Source organism: Ananas comosus, linkage group 3, assembly GCF_001540865.1.
Source record: "Ananas comosus cultivar F153 linkage group 3, ASM154086v1, whole genome shotgun sequence".
NCBI classification, from domain to species: domain Eukaryota; kingdom Viridiplantae; phylum Streptophyta; class Magnoliopsida; order Poales; family Bromeliaceae; genus Ananas; species Ananas comosus.
Window position 1 is genome coordinate 16,259,786 of NC_033623.1, and position 14,791 is coordinate 16,274,576.

General features: G+C 39.2%; 3 protein-coding genes across 3 annotated transcripts; 2 read left to right on the forward strand and 1 right to left on the reverse strand.

Annotated features, from left to right (window-relative positions):
• On the forward strand, nucleotides 433–2,991 carry LOC109707510 (pentatricopeptide repeat-containing protein At1g31920). Its single transcript, XM_020228822.1, has 2 exons — nucleotides 433–803; nucleotides 921–2,991. The coding sequence occupies exon 2, from the start codon at nucleotides 937–939 to the stop codon at nucleotides 2,764–2,766; it is 1,830 nt and encodes a 609-aa protein (XP_020084411.1). The 5' UTR covers nucleotides 433–803; nucleotides 921–936; the 3' UTR covers nucleotides 2,767–2,991.
• LOC109707511 (phosphomevalonate kinase, peroxisomal) lies at nucleotides 3,186–9,426 on the reverse strand. The gene is made up of 10 exons (XM_020228823.1): nucleotides 9,285–9,426; nucleotides 9,037–9,187; nucleotides 8,248–8,345; nucleotides 7,501–7,613; nucleotides 7,321–7,373; nucleotides 6,217–6,600; nucleotides 5,840–5,941; nucleotides 5,449–5,676; nucleotides 5,119–5,241; nucleotides 3,186–3,666 (listed from the first exon to the last, which is right to left on the reverse strand). The coding sequence occupies exons 1-10, from the start codon at nucleotides 9,290–9,292 to the stop codon at nucleotides 3,400–3,402; spliced, it is 1,527 nt and encodes a 508-aa protein (XP_020084412.1). The 5' UTR covers nucleotides 9,293–9,426; the 3' UTR covers nucleotides 3,186–3,399.
• On the forward strand, nucleotides 11,507–13,813 carry LOC109707876 (probable 4-coumarate--CoA ligase 2). The gene is made up of 5 exons (XM_020229400.1): nucleotides 11,507–11,539; nucleotides 11,804–12,103; nucleotides 12,584–12,591; nucleotides 13,514–13,558; nucleotides 13,675–13,813. Exons 1-5 carry the CDS (start codon nucleotides 11,507–11,509, stop codon nucleotides 13,811–13,813), a joined length of 525 nt encoding a protein of 174 aa, XP_020084989.1.

The window sequence follows — 14,791 nt, forward strand, 5'->3', positions numbered from 1 at the left end:
TGTGAAATCCGGATTCATCGCAGAGTTTTTGCTCATTCGGTGAGCCAATAATCAATATACTATCGCATTTTTCTGGTGGAATTTGCCGTGTGACGTTGAATTCATCATACACGACATGCGAGGTGAAACCTCTGTTTTTGGAGATCATAATCTCATTCCAACATTCCATCGCAGCAAAATCGCATGTTTTTTATTTGCCAAACACGAGATGAAAAACGAATTAAGCAGCAACGCTAAAGAGAAAAAAAGATAGGCCACCCTACCTAAGTGGTCCAGGAGTGGCGTGAAGTGAGAGACTATATGTGCCACGTGTAATAAGATCGCACCCGAGGAGCTCGGAAATCTCCATTTAGGAGACATCTCAGAGTGCCCATAGGTCCACGTCAGCATGAAGGCCCCCACCTTATCCTTTTTTCCTTCAGAGAAAACCTATTCTCTTTTGCCAGATAGGAAACTCACTTTTGAGTTTCGAAATACTTTTTAATTCCTCGTTTGGCTTTCCCCTTCTTAGAAACATCATGAGCCACAAAAAAATATGGCAACTGCTGCACCACAAGCCACAATGAGAGAGAGAGAGAGAGAGAGAGAGTTTTCCAGCAGAGACCTCCAAAATTAGAATAATGGCTCTTCCCATCTAACTGAAGAAGGAAGATCTGTCCATCGCTCCAATGCATGCTGCTACTCGGGGGGTGAAAAATGCTGCTCTTAGAAGGCCACTCTCTAATGGATGCAGCTGCTTCATAGATGTATCTCTATTGAGTGACAGTTACAAGCTAAAACCAAGAATTCACCATTCTTTTTAGGTACTACTCCAACTGGCTTATCCATGGCTACCCAGAATAAACTCGATGGAAGTTTTGCAACTCAGCTTTCCAAATCCAACTTTTTAGTTTTACCTGTCTCTCTCTTCTTTTGCCCAGAAAACTGAATGATATTATGGTAGGAAGTTTAGCCTTCAATCAGATCCCGCAATTCCTAGCACCATCAAACTGCATCACAGAACCCTCAGAACATAAACTGCTGGAGCAGGCATCATCGTCATCACTGCTCCCCTTCCTGCGTCAACTCAGTTCAATCGAAGAATTCAAGAAGGTCCATGCCCAATACATCAAGCTCGGATTGGACCGCATTCCCCGCCATGCTGGGGATCTACTCCTTGCATGTACAATTTCCGACTGGGGCAGCATGGACTATGCCTTATCAATCTTCCTCACACTTGACGAACCAGGCACGTTCGACTTCAATACACTGATCAGAGGATATGTTAAGCACCATGAACCTGAAGCAGCGCTAATTATGTACAAAGAGATGCAAGAGAGGAGTGTCGCGCCTGACAACTTCACATTCCCTTTCGCTCTCAAGGCTTGCGCTGTGCTGCCAGCCATTCGAGAAGGAACTCAGATCCACGGGCATGTTGCAAAGCTTGGATTTGAATGTGATGTCTTTGTCCAGAACAGTCTCATCAACTTGTATGGCAAATGCGGGGAGATTGAACTTGCGAGCAAAGTATTCGACCAACTGGGTTCATATAGGACAGTAGCTTCTTGGAGCGCCCTTCTTGCGGCACTTACTAGAATGAGCTTCTGGGGTGAGTGCCTGACGCTATTTGCGACAATGACTAATGAAGAAAGGTTAAGGGCTGATGAGAGCTCAATGGTCAGTGCTCTGTCCTCGTGCACGCATTTGGGTGCTTATGACCTGGGCAGAAGCATCCATTGTTCCCTGCTCAGAAATACTACAGGCCTTAATATAATCATGCAAACTTCATTGATAGATATGTACGCAAAATGTGGATTCCTGGAGAAGGGGATTAAAATATATGAGAAAATGCCTGAGAAGAATGCTTGGGCATATAGTGCAATCATATCCGGATTGGCCATTTATGGAGAGGGGAAAAGGGCTTTGCAAGTATTTGAAAGCATGCTCAAGGAAGGGCACAAACCTGATGAAGCCATTTATGTGGGAGTACTAAGTTCTTGTAGCCATGCTGGGTTGCTTGAAGAGGGCCTTCATTGCTTTGATAGGATGAGGTTCGAGCACCGGATCACGCCCAATTCTCAACACTATGGGTGTATGGTGGACCTAATGGCCCGGGCAGGAAAGTTGGAAGAGGCGTACAAACTAATCATGAGCATGCCAATGGGACCCACTGACACGGCGTGGCGAAGCCTGCTGAGTGCCTGTAAAATCCATGGAAACTTGGAGCTGGCAGAATGTGCGTGTCGAAATCTAATGCAATTAGATGCTCAAAACAGTGGAGATTTCATAATTCTCGCGGATATGTATGCAAAAGAGAAAAGGTGGGATGATGCAGCAAGAATCAGAACAGAAATAGCGAATAAAGAGCTGACACAAATTCCCGGTTGTAGCGCAGTTGAGGTAAAAGGGAGAATGCACATCTTTTTTTCACAGGATAAGTCACACCCACAAAGCGAAGAAGTGAACGAGATGTTATATCAGATGGAATGGCAGCTCAGGTTCGAGCGGTACACTCCAGATACATCTGAAGTGTTTAATGATGTTGATGGGGAGGAGAAAAAGGTATTGCTCCGTGGGCATAGTCAGAAACTTGCAATAGCTTTTGCTCTTCTGAATACAAGCAAATGGAGTACAATAAGAATAATTACAAATATTAGGATGAGTAGAGAATGCCATACCTACACAGCATTGATTTCGAGGATTTTTGGGCGGGAGATTGTCGTCAGGGACCGGAGCCGCTTCCACTGCTTCAGGAACGGGGAATGCACTTGTGGAGAGTACTGGTGAATAAAAGAGTGCTGTAGAATGACAGATTTGTAGTTTACAGATGGCTTTGATTTGTGTACGATAATTCCCAGTCTACGTTCTCTCCAGATGAATGGCCTTACAGATCTGTCATATAAAATCTCTGTAGCTGGCGAAAGATAACCTGATGTGTTCGAAACACATCATATGAACTGTAGATGCAAGGGACTTGTAAAGCAATAATAGATCCAATTTCTTTTGTAAATTTATGGGTGTTTCTCAAAGCTTATACAATAACTATGTTGCCCAATAGTAATATTTCTACTATGACAGGTCCCCACACCCCGTCCTTTTTCTCCCCAACTGAGAGGTGGATGCATAACAGAAAACAGTTTATAATTACATTAGCACATAGGTTATCCTCCAAAGGCACAAAAAAACGTGGACAAAAAAAAGAAAAATAAAAAACAAATAAGGAGTTTGCTGCTTGCTTGACAACGATGTCTATAGAACAATCGATTAAAAGAAAAGAACAGAAAAGAAACCATATTTTTACTCTCTAGGCACTGCTTTTTATTTTCACTAGTTATTCAATGTACAGCAATGCAATCGCAGAATGAGTCAAATGATAATCACAAAACTAAATATAAAAGTACAATAAAACAGGCTGGAGGCTCAACCAATCTGAATAGAAGAAATAGCGGCCGATACTTCTCTTGCTCTTGGGTCGCCACTTTCCAACGAAACGCCACGAGGGTCTTCCCTAACTAAGAGGGGAAGAACTCCTAGCGAGCTCCAAGCTTTGGCTACTGCATTACTTGCTTCACCCAAAATAATCGCGAAAACAGCATCAAAGCCACCTGCTCCGGGGACTCCTGCTAACAGCACTCCCTCCATTTCCATAGTGGTGTCCAACAGTTGAGTTTGCGACTCCGGTTCTATCTGAAATATTAGAACAGGGACAAAGGTAAAATCCGCGGCCTGTCCGTGTGCTATTGGACTTTTAAACTTGGACAGTTAGTCCTCTTGAACTTCCTTACACATTGCAATTCCATCCCCAGCCATTAAAAAAAATAGTTTTCTATTGCAAAATTACTATTTCACCCTTGATTAGTTTTAGTTATCAGATTCATTTTACTTTAAACAGGGCTAACTGGGTCAATATACTGCAAAGTCGGCACTCGGCAGCCTTCAAATTTAAGGGCTTGTTTGGTTCAAGGATGGAATTGGAATGGATAATGGAATGAGAATGAATTGGAATGGCCCACTGCCCCAAGACGTTTGGTTTATTTGTGGATTGAAAATTAGAATGAGTTATTCACATTTCATTGTTTGGTTCGTATAAACTAAAAAAATTATAGGAAACTATAATACTAATTTTACTCTCAAATATAAATTTATATTATTTAAAATTTATGAAAAATATAATACTATTCTCTAATAAGTTTTCCAAAAAAAATATCAAATTTATTTTTAAAATTTTTTATTGATGTGGGTTAGGGATAGGGTTTTGAGAGAGAATAGGTTTTTTTTTTTGATGAGAAAAGGGTGAAGAGAAAGAGGATGAGATGGTCACATGGGCTTCGAGAACTTAGTGGGCTTCCGGAATGAAATCTTAATCCGGGCTAGAAGACTGAAATCAAGTTGAAGGCTAATGGGTCATTCCCATTCCAGTCCGGAATAGGAATCTCAAACCGATTCATACGAACCAAACAAAATTAACCGGATTTGATCAAACCGATTCCAATTCCATACCCAAAATGGATGAACCAAACAAGCCCTAATAGTGATCGGGAATGGATTGCACTTTTGAGGAAATTCAGGAATTAAGTGTCTAAGGCCTGTATGGCCCTCCTATAGGGTGTAGTTCAGTTTGATGAACTGCAGTTTGAGTAGCGATATCTTATAGTCCTCCTAGAAAGCTTCTGTCTGCAGCAAAACCAAAAGCTCCAAATTGGAGCTATTGCTTTTGGGGTTCAGAATCTCATCTCAGCTTCCTACTGCAAAAGGAGCACAAAGGTCTTTCTTCTGCCAATTATTAGAGGTGGCTGAGTGCAACTGAAAAAGAGAAGCAGAAGCAAAGACTAAACAGGGTACTTGGTGAAAAGTTCAGCAACCACGTTGCAGTATCACGACAGGACACGAACTATTCATGCCTTTTACCCAAGAAACAGTACAAAAGGTAATTACTATCTGGGGACAAACTAAACAATAGTAATGAGTGCATAATATGCAATACAAAAGGTAATTACTATCTGGGGACAAACTAAACAATAGTAATGAGTGCATAATATGCAACAACCAAACCAGTGAACCACCATAACAAGCAAATCACTCATTTAGCTTCACAAAATTCAAGAGAATCAATAACAGAAACAGAAGAAAATGACTTACTGGAACACCAGCTGCATTGCCCATCTGTCGCATGTGAGACCTGATCTCAACAAAAGCATTCCTTGCTCCCAACAAAGACTTTACAATTGATTCTCCAAATTGATCAACAGCTTGTTCCAACCACTGTGCAACAAACCAATTCAACTCCTTCCATGATCCAATATAAGATGATAGGGTGCAGTCAAAGTGATCTCAAGGAGCTTAGGAGTACTGGCACATGGATTTCATGAACTAAAAAATAGAAAATTGTGCGAACCACAAAAACTGGAAGATAAAGAAGAAATTGTAATTTAGAGTCACCTAAGAATTGAATCATCAAAGTACAGTCACCTTTCCATGAGCATGACCACTGCAAGTGCCTATAGTATGTTTGTAGGTCTCCCAGTGATCTTCTGCAAATTTACTTAACTGTTTAAGTTGTGTCTCCAGCATTGAATTAGCAATGCCCAACTTTTGCCATGTCTCTAGGGACTTTTGAGGCTCAGACTTTTGCCACTTTTTGACAGAGCCCACCATTGATGGGGTAGATGAACCTCCAGTACCGGGCTCCCCTAGTAGCTGGGGAAAAAGAGAGAGCCTCACAATTAGAGATCTGTCTTTTCTCACCCCGACAACCAATTAGTAAGCTATCAGCTTGAAGTCTCAGGTAACAAAAAATAAATTTTAAAATATTAAGAAATCTAAGATGAAACACTGCCATTCAGAAGGTTGGTAAACTTACAAGGGTCAGCAATGGAGGCAAAGAAAACTGAAAATTCTCATGATTCCACTTTTGCTTGAGAATATCAGCAACCACATCTGGCAAATGCTTTCCACCCATAGCCTATAGATATGTTAAGCAAACGGTTAAGACTTCAACATCACAAAAGGAGTAGATTCTCAACTGAAAACATCCAGAAAAGTTTATTCTTACCAGCACTTTTGGATATAAGCAACATTTAGATAGTAAAAAAATAAAATGAAAGCCTACATCATGAAGTTGATGAAGTTTAAAACTAGATGATTAGTAGCACAAAACAGTTAGTTGTTACAATAATAGAATATATGCTATATAATATACATCAATATCAGAGGGAAAATGGAGCAAGAGGAAGGAACCTGTGATGAAGAGAGAACTTCGGGAGAAAACCTAATGTACCGTTGACTTCCATAGACAGCAGCACTGACATCAAAACCACTGCCTACTTTTCCTTGAGCTATACAGTGGGCACTTTGAGAAATAACATGTACCAAGTCGAGATCCACAGCAGTTGCCTTCTCGTCAGTTGAAGGGAGAGTAACAACTCCAAGATAGTGTAGTAATGCTGCAACCACAGATGTGGTCATTGCAGCTGATGAGCCAAGTCCAGTTTTGGCCACTTCGGGTTTGCATTTCTCTCCAGCCATATTTCCATTGCGGACCTCCGAGTTAAATGTTATGGAGGAGAAGGGTGGGATAGAAGCCAGTACATCAGGGGTAAGAGGAAGCCCACGTGCTTCAATCTAACATATAAACATAATAATGAGAATTCATAGTACATGTACTTTACTATTGAAAGCTACAAAAGGAAGAAATTGATATGCACCAACAGATAGAACGGAAGTTACAAAGACATACAAGATATAACTATAATTTAATCTGCTATGTTTTAACAAAAAGCAGAGAAGAGATAAGTATAAGACAGTAGAACACATTTAATAATAATAATAAAATTCTAAGACATCAAGGAATTATGACAGAAATATCAGCAAGAACAGGAAGAAAATATCTACGTTGGGTTGTGCTAAAAAAGTATGAGGAAGTAAAACAGAGCCACCCCAAAAAAAAAAAAGAAATGTTAAAATGATGCCTTCTCTCTTTATTTCTGTTAACTAGTATCCATCTTTTGCCTGCTTAACGCAGCAAATAATGCCTTAATAATCCTCTAATCTAGCCTATTTCTATTTAAGTAATCGATTTGATGGTCGACAGCAACTATTAACCTTTAAATGTTACATAAAACAGAATAAGATAACATTGTGCTGGATCACAAGGGAAAACAGAAGCTTCTATTACATCCTCAAGCATTTCTAGCACAATTTCTCCTTTTCCACCACCTTTCCCTTTTCTGATTAGAAAAACCATTAAAACATGCATGATCAGTACCCAGTATACTCTACGGGATTTATTCAACATACAAAGATGTTTGCCAAGTTAATGCATTCAAGAAAGTAGAGATGTACCTGATTTCGATAAGAGTAGAAATCATTGCAACCTAGGATCGTAATGTTCAAACCTGCACAACTAGTTTATTCAGAGATTCCATACAGGATTCTGGAAACTTAACTACATCTATCGCAGATATAACCAAGATAATCAGCAAAGATGAGTTAGTCGAAAAGAATAGCAATAAGCTACTTTACCTTGCAAAAGCAGTTTATCCAATATATCCTTCTTCTCCCTTTCAATGAGTATTACTTTAGACGCTGCTACAGCATACTGTACTGCTTGTTCAACAAAAGGATTTGCCGAGTCCCTGAAATTTTAAGTATTTATAAAGTCATAGTAGAACATATAATTTTTTGACTTATGGTCAGGAACAGAATAAATTAGCTAGGTAGAGAAATTGATAAGAATAGCTGCAAGTGTCATTGATAAGAAATTTCAAATGATAGAAGGGTTTCTGTCGCCTATTCCAACCAATTAGGTACAATGAACTCTGCCAATACAAAAAGGGTACACATGAGTCAGGTATCTCATATGCAGTCTCTATGTGTCGTACGGTGAGAGCATACTTCTTTGCACCATGGGAGAAGGCAAATAAGAACATAGGGAAAGAATTTTCCTTGCCCAGTTCCTATATAAATCTATACAGATACAAAGATTGTTCAACATAAAATAATAACAAACAGTGGAACTATATCTTTCTTGTTGTTCGTATTGGTGCTTTATTAAGTTCTGGTACTAATGAACCACACAAGTATATTCAAACTCAAGTATATAAACTTACAATCCAATTATTTGTGATATTTGACATAAATGCAAAGAAAAATAGACATTAAATTTACAAATGAACATAAAATGATACACGGGCATAAAGATCACAGCTGTATAATGTAAGACTAAAACTAACACTAGGCAATTTCCGCTTGATAAAATTGAAGACTTGCCTTGAAGAGGTGGATTGGAGGGTTGACTTCTTCAGTGACAACTTGTAGGTGGTCACTCTAGACAGTTGAGGGGATGTCACTTTTACATCTGTCCACGCCTAAAAGAAAATAAAACAAAAACATTAAACCTTTAAGAAATTTCTAGACCCCAAGTTGTCTGTGCAGAAACGTAATGATAGAAAGTAATACGCTCAAGCATATAACTAGATAATAGTTATCATGTCTTGAACAAGATTTTCTAGTCCAAGGTTTTGGCTGTCTCGCACTGAATACATCATTTGCCTGATTTTTAGCCACCAGTGGATAAGTTTATGTTTCTCCATTGTCACTCCATGAATTAAACAAATTGTGCTTAAGGCGTTTTTGTTCACACGAAACTTCAGCTTAATTGAGTATCGCAATCCATTCAACAATTCCATTTAACGAAATCCCAGGTTCAAATACTCACCCTCTGAATTGAATCAGAGATAACAAGAAGAAATGTCATTATTTCTTCTTCTTTTTTTTAGCAGAAATAGAAGTTTCCCGACATCTCCACAATCCTAAAGATGGTTTATAACACAGATTGCTTCAATTGACGTGCATATTAATCTGCATTACTTAAACTAGTATTCATCAACAGCTCCAAGATCACCAATTTTTACCCTTAAAAACTGAGGATATGAACAAATTGTAACGAGAACTACGACTTATCATTCAAATATGAACAATTCAAGAAACAACAACTACAAAACATGTATGAATCCACGAACGAAATTGGAGAAGACACAAAAGCGGGAAGAGGCTCACCCACGCCCAACTCTCGGGCTTGACCTCATCGTAGATCGGCTTCACGATCGCGTAGAATCGCGCGTTGGTGCTGAGAACGATCCCCGCGTTCGGCCTCTCCAAGACGAGGTATCCCCCGGTGATCAAAACCTTTCCCGGAGCCGAAGCAACTCTACAAGAAGAGAGATCAAAGATAAAAAAAAAGAAGAAAAAGAGAGAGAGATTAAAATCGAGTAACAATGAGGTGAAAATTTTGTACAAGAACTCACACTTCCATGGATGCTTCCAATTTCGGAGACGGATCTCAACCAGTGGAAGAGAAAAGAGAGTGGGAGATTGTAAAACCCCAAATATTCGTCGCGTTTTTGCGGTCCGGATCGGTCCGGTCCTGGCAGAAGCGGTCCAGCAGTCGACCGGACCGGGAGTTGAAGATAAAAGAGGGGTGGTGTTTGTTGATCGAATCCGTCCGTTCGTTGGTATAGAAATCGGTGAATGGACGGTGGGTGATCAAGACGTACAAAAGAACGGAGACGTGCACTCGTATACACAGGATTCGATACTCCGTATGTATGTACTACGGTCTACGGCGTGAGATTAACGGGCAAGCGCGGGAGCGGATTATGGACAAGGCAAGGCAATCAGGTTTTGATTCAAAGCGATTAATAAGTCGTGTGTGAAATGGAATGGACCATGTATATATTTATGTACCAAAAAATAAAGGCTCCGAAGCTAATTAAAAGCGTATTTGTTTCTCCGATATCTTACGACTTTCACGACAAATTCATATAATAATTTTTTTTTGAGAAATAGGTAGCCAGCTACCTGCTTCATTCATTAAGTAAAATAAATTAGGCATACATGATGGAAGCAACTAGGGCCTCCTAACCGCGTCAACGAAACAGAAAACAGAAAAACAGAAAATGCCAACAGCAAATCCGTACGACAGAAAACGAAAAAACAAACATAACCTAATTAATAGAGGTAATCAGAGGGAAACAAAGGTAAAACACGGATTCAGGTAACGTCAGTCCAGTCCCTGATCAGAGCCGCGACACGTTCGATAGCTCAGTAGGCGTTGGGAGACCCATTGCGAAATATGATCCTATTTCTCTCCGTCCAAACGACCCACCAGATTGCCGCCAACTGGGTCAGACTATTCGATCGCAAAGTGATGTTATAGATGTCGGATATCCGTGTCCATAACCACCGAACATCCCCCGTGTCCGACTCGGCGGCCACTGAAGCTCTAGCATGGATACGGAGATATCTGACGAAGATACATTCCCCGAACAGGTGGTCGCAGGTTTCAGGTAGTGTCCCACACAACATACACTGCGGGTCCACCAGACTCCCTCGGCAAATCAATCTGTCCGCTGTTAGTAATCTCTTTCGCAATAGGATCCAAATGAAGAGTTTTTGCTTGAGCGGGATTTTTAACCCCCAGAGGTGATCGTACAACGGATCAATCTGACCTGAATCAGTGACGAAATCATAAAGTGATTTAACTGTAAAATTTTGATTGTCGGTCCATCGCCACCTAAGTTTATCATTTGTGCCCAACGAACTATACTGGTTGAGGAGGTTTTTGAGCGACGTGATCTGTTGACGAATCTGCGATGTGGTGTAAGTAGTTAGGCCTCTGGTTATGAAACGCCATCTCCACCCTCTTACGTTCCAGCATTGTGCAACAGTGGCCTCCTGATTGGTGATTCTGCAAAATAATCCTGGAAACCGGGTACTAAGAGGGGTTTCTTCGATCCAAATATCCGACCACCACCTGATGTTTTTGTCATCTCCAAGTGCATACGATACTCCGCATTTGAACACCTCACGACAGCTCATCACACTTCTCCACCACTGCGAGTAAGGTTTGAAGGATCTTCCCTCATGTAGCGGCCTTCTTCTGGTGTAATATAGAGTTGTGATCAATCTCCCCCATAAAAGATGTCCCTCATTGAAAAAGCGCCACCACCATTTAGTTAGAAGTGCCTTATTCACTGCTTCCATATCTTTAATCCCCAGACCCCCTTCTCTTTTGCTTTTACATATTGTTTTCCATCCGACTAGGCAAGATCCACCCGAAATTTTGGAGCCCCCTTTCCAAAAGAAGGCTCGTCTAAGGGCTTCTATGCGATTCAGGACCCACTGAGGTGCTTTAAAGATAGCGAAGTAGAACAGCGGGAGATTCGAAAGAACCGAGTTGACTAAGATAATTCTTCCTCCCTGTGAGAGTAGTTTTGCCTTCCATCCTTCAATGCGGCTCTCTATACGGTTTAAGATCGGAGCCCAGTCCTCCTTACGGAGTTGTTTGATATGTAGTGGTAAACCAAAGTATCGAAACGGTAGGTTACCTACTCTACACCCCAAAATATCTGCAAGTCTCTTGGCTCTGTTTTCGTTGGTTCCTAAGAAGTAGAGTTCCGTCTTATTCATGTTTATCTTGAGGCCAGAAGCCCATTCAAATATCTTCCAGAGAAAGAGTAGATTACGCATGCTGGACTTTTTGGGCTCAGAGAAGAATAATGTATCGTCCACGTATTGAAGGATCGCAGTTTGACAATCAACGGTTGGTCCAATTCCCTAAATCAAGTTGTTTCCCCTAGCTGCTTCCGTGATCCATATAATAATTAGAATTAGGATTTGCAATATTATAACCATTTCAAAAATTATGAGTTTTGATTTATGAAAAGACCATAATAACTAATTGCATCATGTACGGATTTATTTGTGATATGGTTCTACTTGTGATCTTAATGATCTACGTCTCTCTGGATACCATGAATCTGAGGCACCATCCTCTAATGACCATCTTTTTTCAGTATTTTCTTTGAATTCGGTGTTGCTTTGCTCGCTGAGGGCGGGGGCATCGGTGATAATAATGCCCAAGTTCGAGATCGGGGTGATGCTGGAGGGGATCGAGCGGCACCAGGTGACGGTGGCGGCGGTGGTGCTGGCGCTGGCCAAGAACCCGGTGGTGGAGAAGCACGACTTGAGCTCGATTCGGATCGTGCTGTCGGGTGTGGCGCCCCTCGGAAGGGAGCTCGAGGAGGTGCCCCGGAGCAGAGTACCCCAAGCAGTCTTCGGCCAGGTGAGTGTGTGTGTGTGTGTGTGTGTGTGTGTGTGTGTGTGTGTGTGTGTACTGTTGAGTCTCTCTTTCTTTCTTTCTTTCCATGTTTGGTTCTAAGTTTCCCTCGCACACGAGAAAAATAATGCATGCACCAAGTGCACTACTTCATCTCATGCACCCAAAATTACTCTCATGGTAGAAAAAAATTTAAAATGTGACAACCACATATTGTGATAATGGTGCCTTCAACTAATCAAATTACTCTTTTAAAGTTCACATATTTTATTATATTTCAAAAAATATTTTATTATATTTTTTATAAAAAAATATATAATTGATTGGATATAGATAATGTGTTGTAGTTGTTACGTTGTAGACAACTTCGTCGTTGCCACCCTTTTTATTTGGAAAGTGCTGTAGCTAAATGTGTATTTTTTGCTAATTAATTTATAGCTAGTAAGCTTTTGCATAAAAAGTATGTTTAAAATTTATTAATTTTAGGTAAAAACGTATATAAGTTACCAAATATGGGTTATTTTGGTTTAGTTATCCAATCTTTTAAAACCTTAATTTTTTACTATCTATTTTTTTTTTGTTTATTTGCTTTTAGTTCGTCAACTATATTTTGATTTCAAAATTTGAATGTGTTAACCGACCGTCCCTAGAGCAAGTGGCAAAAGACTTGGTGGTTGGAACCTGAGACCCAAGTTCGAATCCTAGTTGATTCACATTTCTAGCTAAGTTTATTTCTAAATGAAATAAACGAAGCAGGTAGCGTGCTACCTATCTCTCAAAAAAAAAAAAAATGAATGCGTTATTTATTTTTACATATTTAGTTAGTATGATTTATAAATTTATTGAGATAAGTAATTAGTTTAAATTTTATAGCGCTATGGATTAATTCAAATCAATAATTTGAAAAGTTAAATAATAAAATCAAAATTTTGAAAGGTTGGATAGCGAATTCAAAATGATCCATGTATAGTTCCAATAAATTTTGTATATTTTTGCTTTAATTTTTTGGTTGGTTATCTTATTATTTTTTAAGATATATTATGTTGTGGCATTTATATCATAATCACCTAACCTCCGCGATTAAGCTCTAAATAACAACTAACCAATTTGTACAGCAATTGCTAGGCAGGTGGTCAAAGTCTTATAGCTAGTTATATATTGAATGGCCACAATGATCCACCAATTTTATATAACTACTAAGTAATTACACTTAACTAGGACTAATATTTGATCTTTTTTACAGACCGTCACTAAAGCAAGTGGCAAATGGCCTGGTGGTTGGTATCCGAAATTCAAATTTGAATCCTAGTTGATTCATATTTCCAGCTAAGTTTATTTCTAAATGAAATAAATGAAGCAGATGGCGTGCTATTTATCTCTCAAAAAAAAAAAGATGAGCTTTTTTCCTTTTGACAGAGAGAGAGAGAGAGCAATTTGCATCCGCGGGCCTCAGATAATGAAGGTTAGGCCCATCAATTTTTTAATGCAATTTTTAACGTTGCATGTAGACATGCATTTGAGCTGTAATTAATTTTACACTACTAATTGATAATTTTTTAAATATATTATTATTATACAGGATATTTAGATGATCCAGATGCCACGTCAGCAACCATAGACGTGGAGCGTTGGCTACACACAGGGGACATTGGCTACGTAGATGATGACGAAGAGGTTTTCATAGTGGACCGTGTCAAAGAGCTCATCAAACCATAGACGTATTAATTAGGCAAACGTTAATATGACAAAGAGGTTTTCATATTAAAGAAGTGGGATCATTTGCAACAGTTCTCATTCCTCCTTTTTTTTTATCAATTGATATGTTCTTCGAAGTGTCTACTAATTACTAATTGGTTGCATTTATTTGTAATCTTTATTTCTCAAGATACGAACTATTATGAACGTTTCGATTCGATGTAGCCATTTGAGGATTGATGAACTTAAAGATGCTTCTTTTCGTTGGCACTCGTTAAAATCAACTTAATGCATTTAGGCCTTTTTGGTCCTAAACAAGATAAAAGTTGAGTCCCCTTGTAGGTTTTGATTCAGTAACCAAGGTTTGCCTAATTAATGGCACTCCTAACCAACTGTTATTAATTTAATAATAATTTTATTTTTTTTTGAGAAATCGGTAGCAAGTTATCTGCTTCATTCATTAAAAATCTCTCAAAATATTTGCTATGATAAAGTTACGGGATGCTCAATCTTTTAGACAACATTGTGGAGAGTAACTTTTAGGTTTGCCTAGCTTGTAGTTTGTTGATTGATTAGAGGCTTCCTAATTCCCAATGGGACTAGCATGACTAACTATTGTAGTAACTAATCAAATCTCGCGTGTGATCTCCAAGTGAGTTCTCCAAATTTGGATCCTATATTAATATAACTATTCATCTTAGAAAACTATAGTCATTTTCACTTAGTCTCCCACCAGATTTGCGGTCAGACTCAACCCATATTTAAGCGAGAAATGCTAAATGTCAGAAATCCAAAAAAAACTTGTAGGATTATTATCTTTAATTTAAGGATTAAAGGTAATTATGGAATTTGGCAGTATGAATAAAATTTTCATAGGGAGAGTGTCCAATGTAAGACTATTTTATCGATCGTTCATTATAATTTTTTTATTTTGTTCTAGTTCAGCTATAGAACTCGATTATAAATAACCCGACAAATACGATCACGCAACCGAACTGA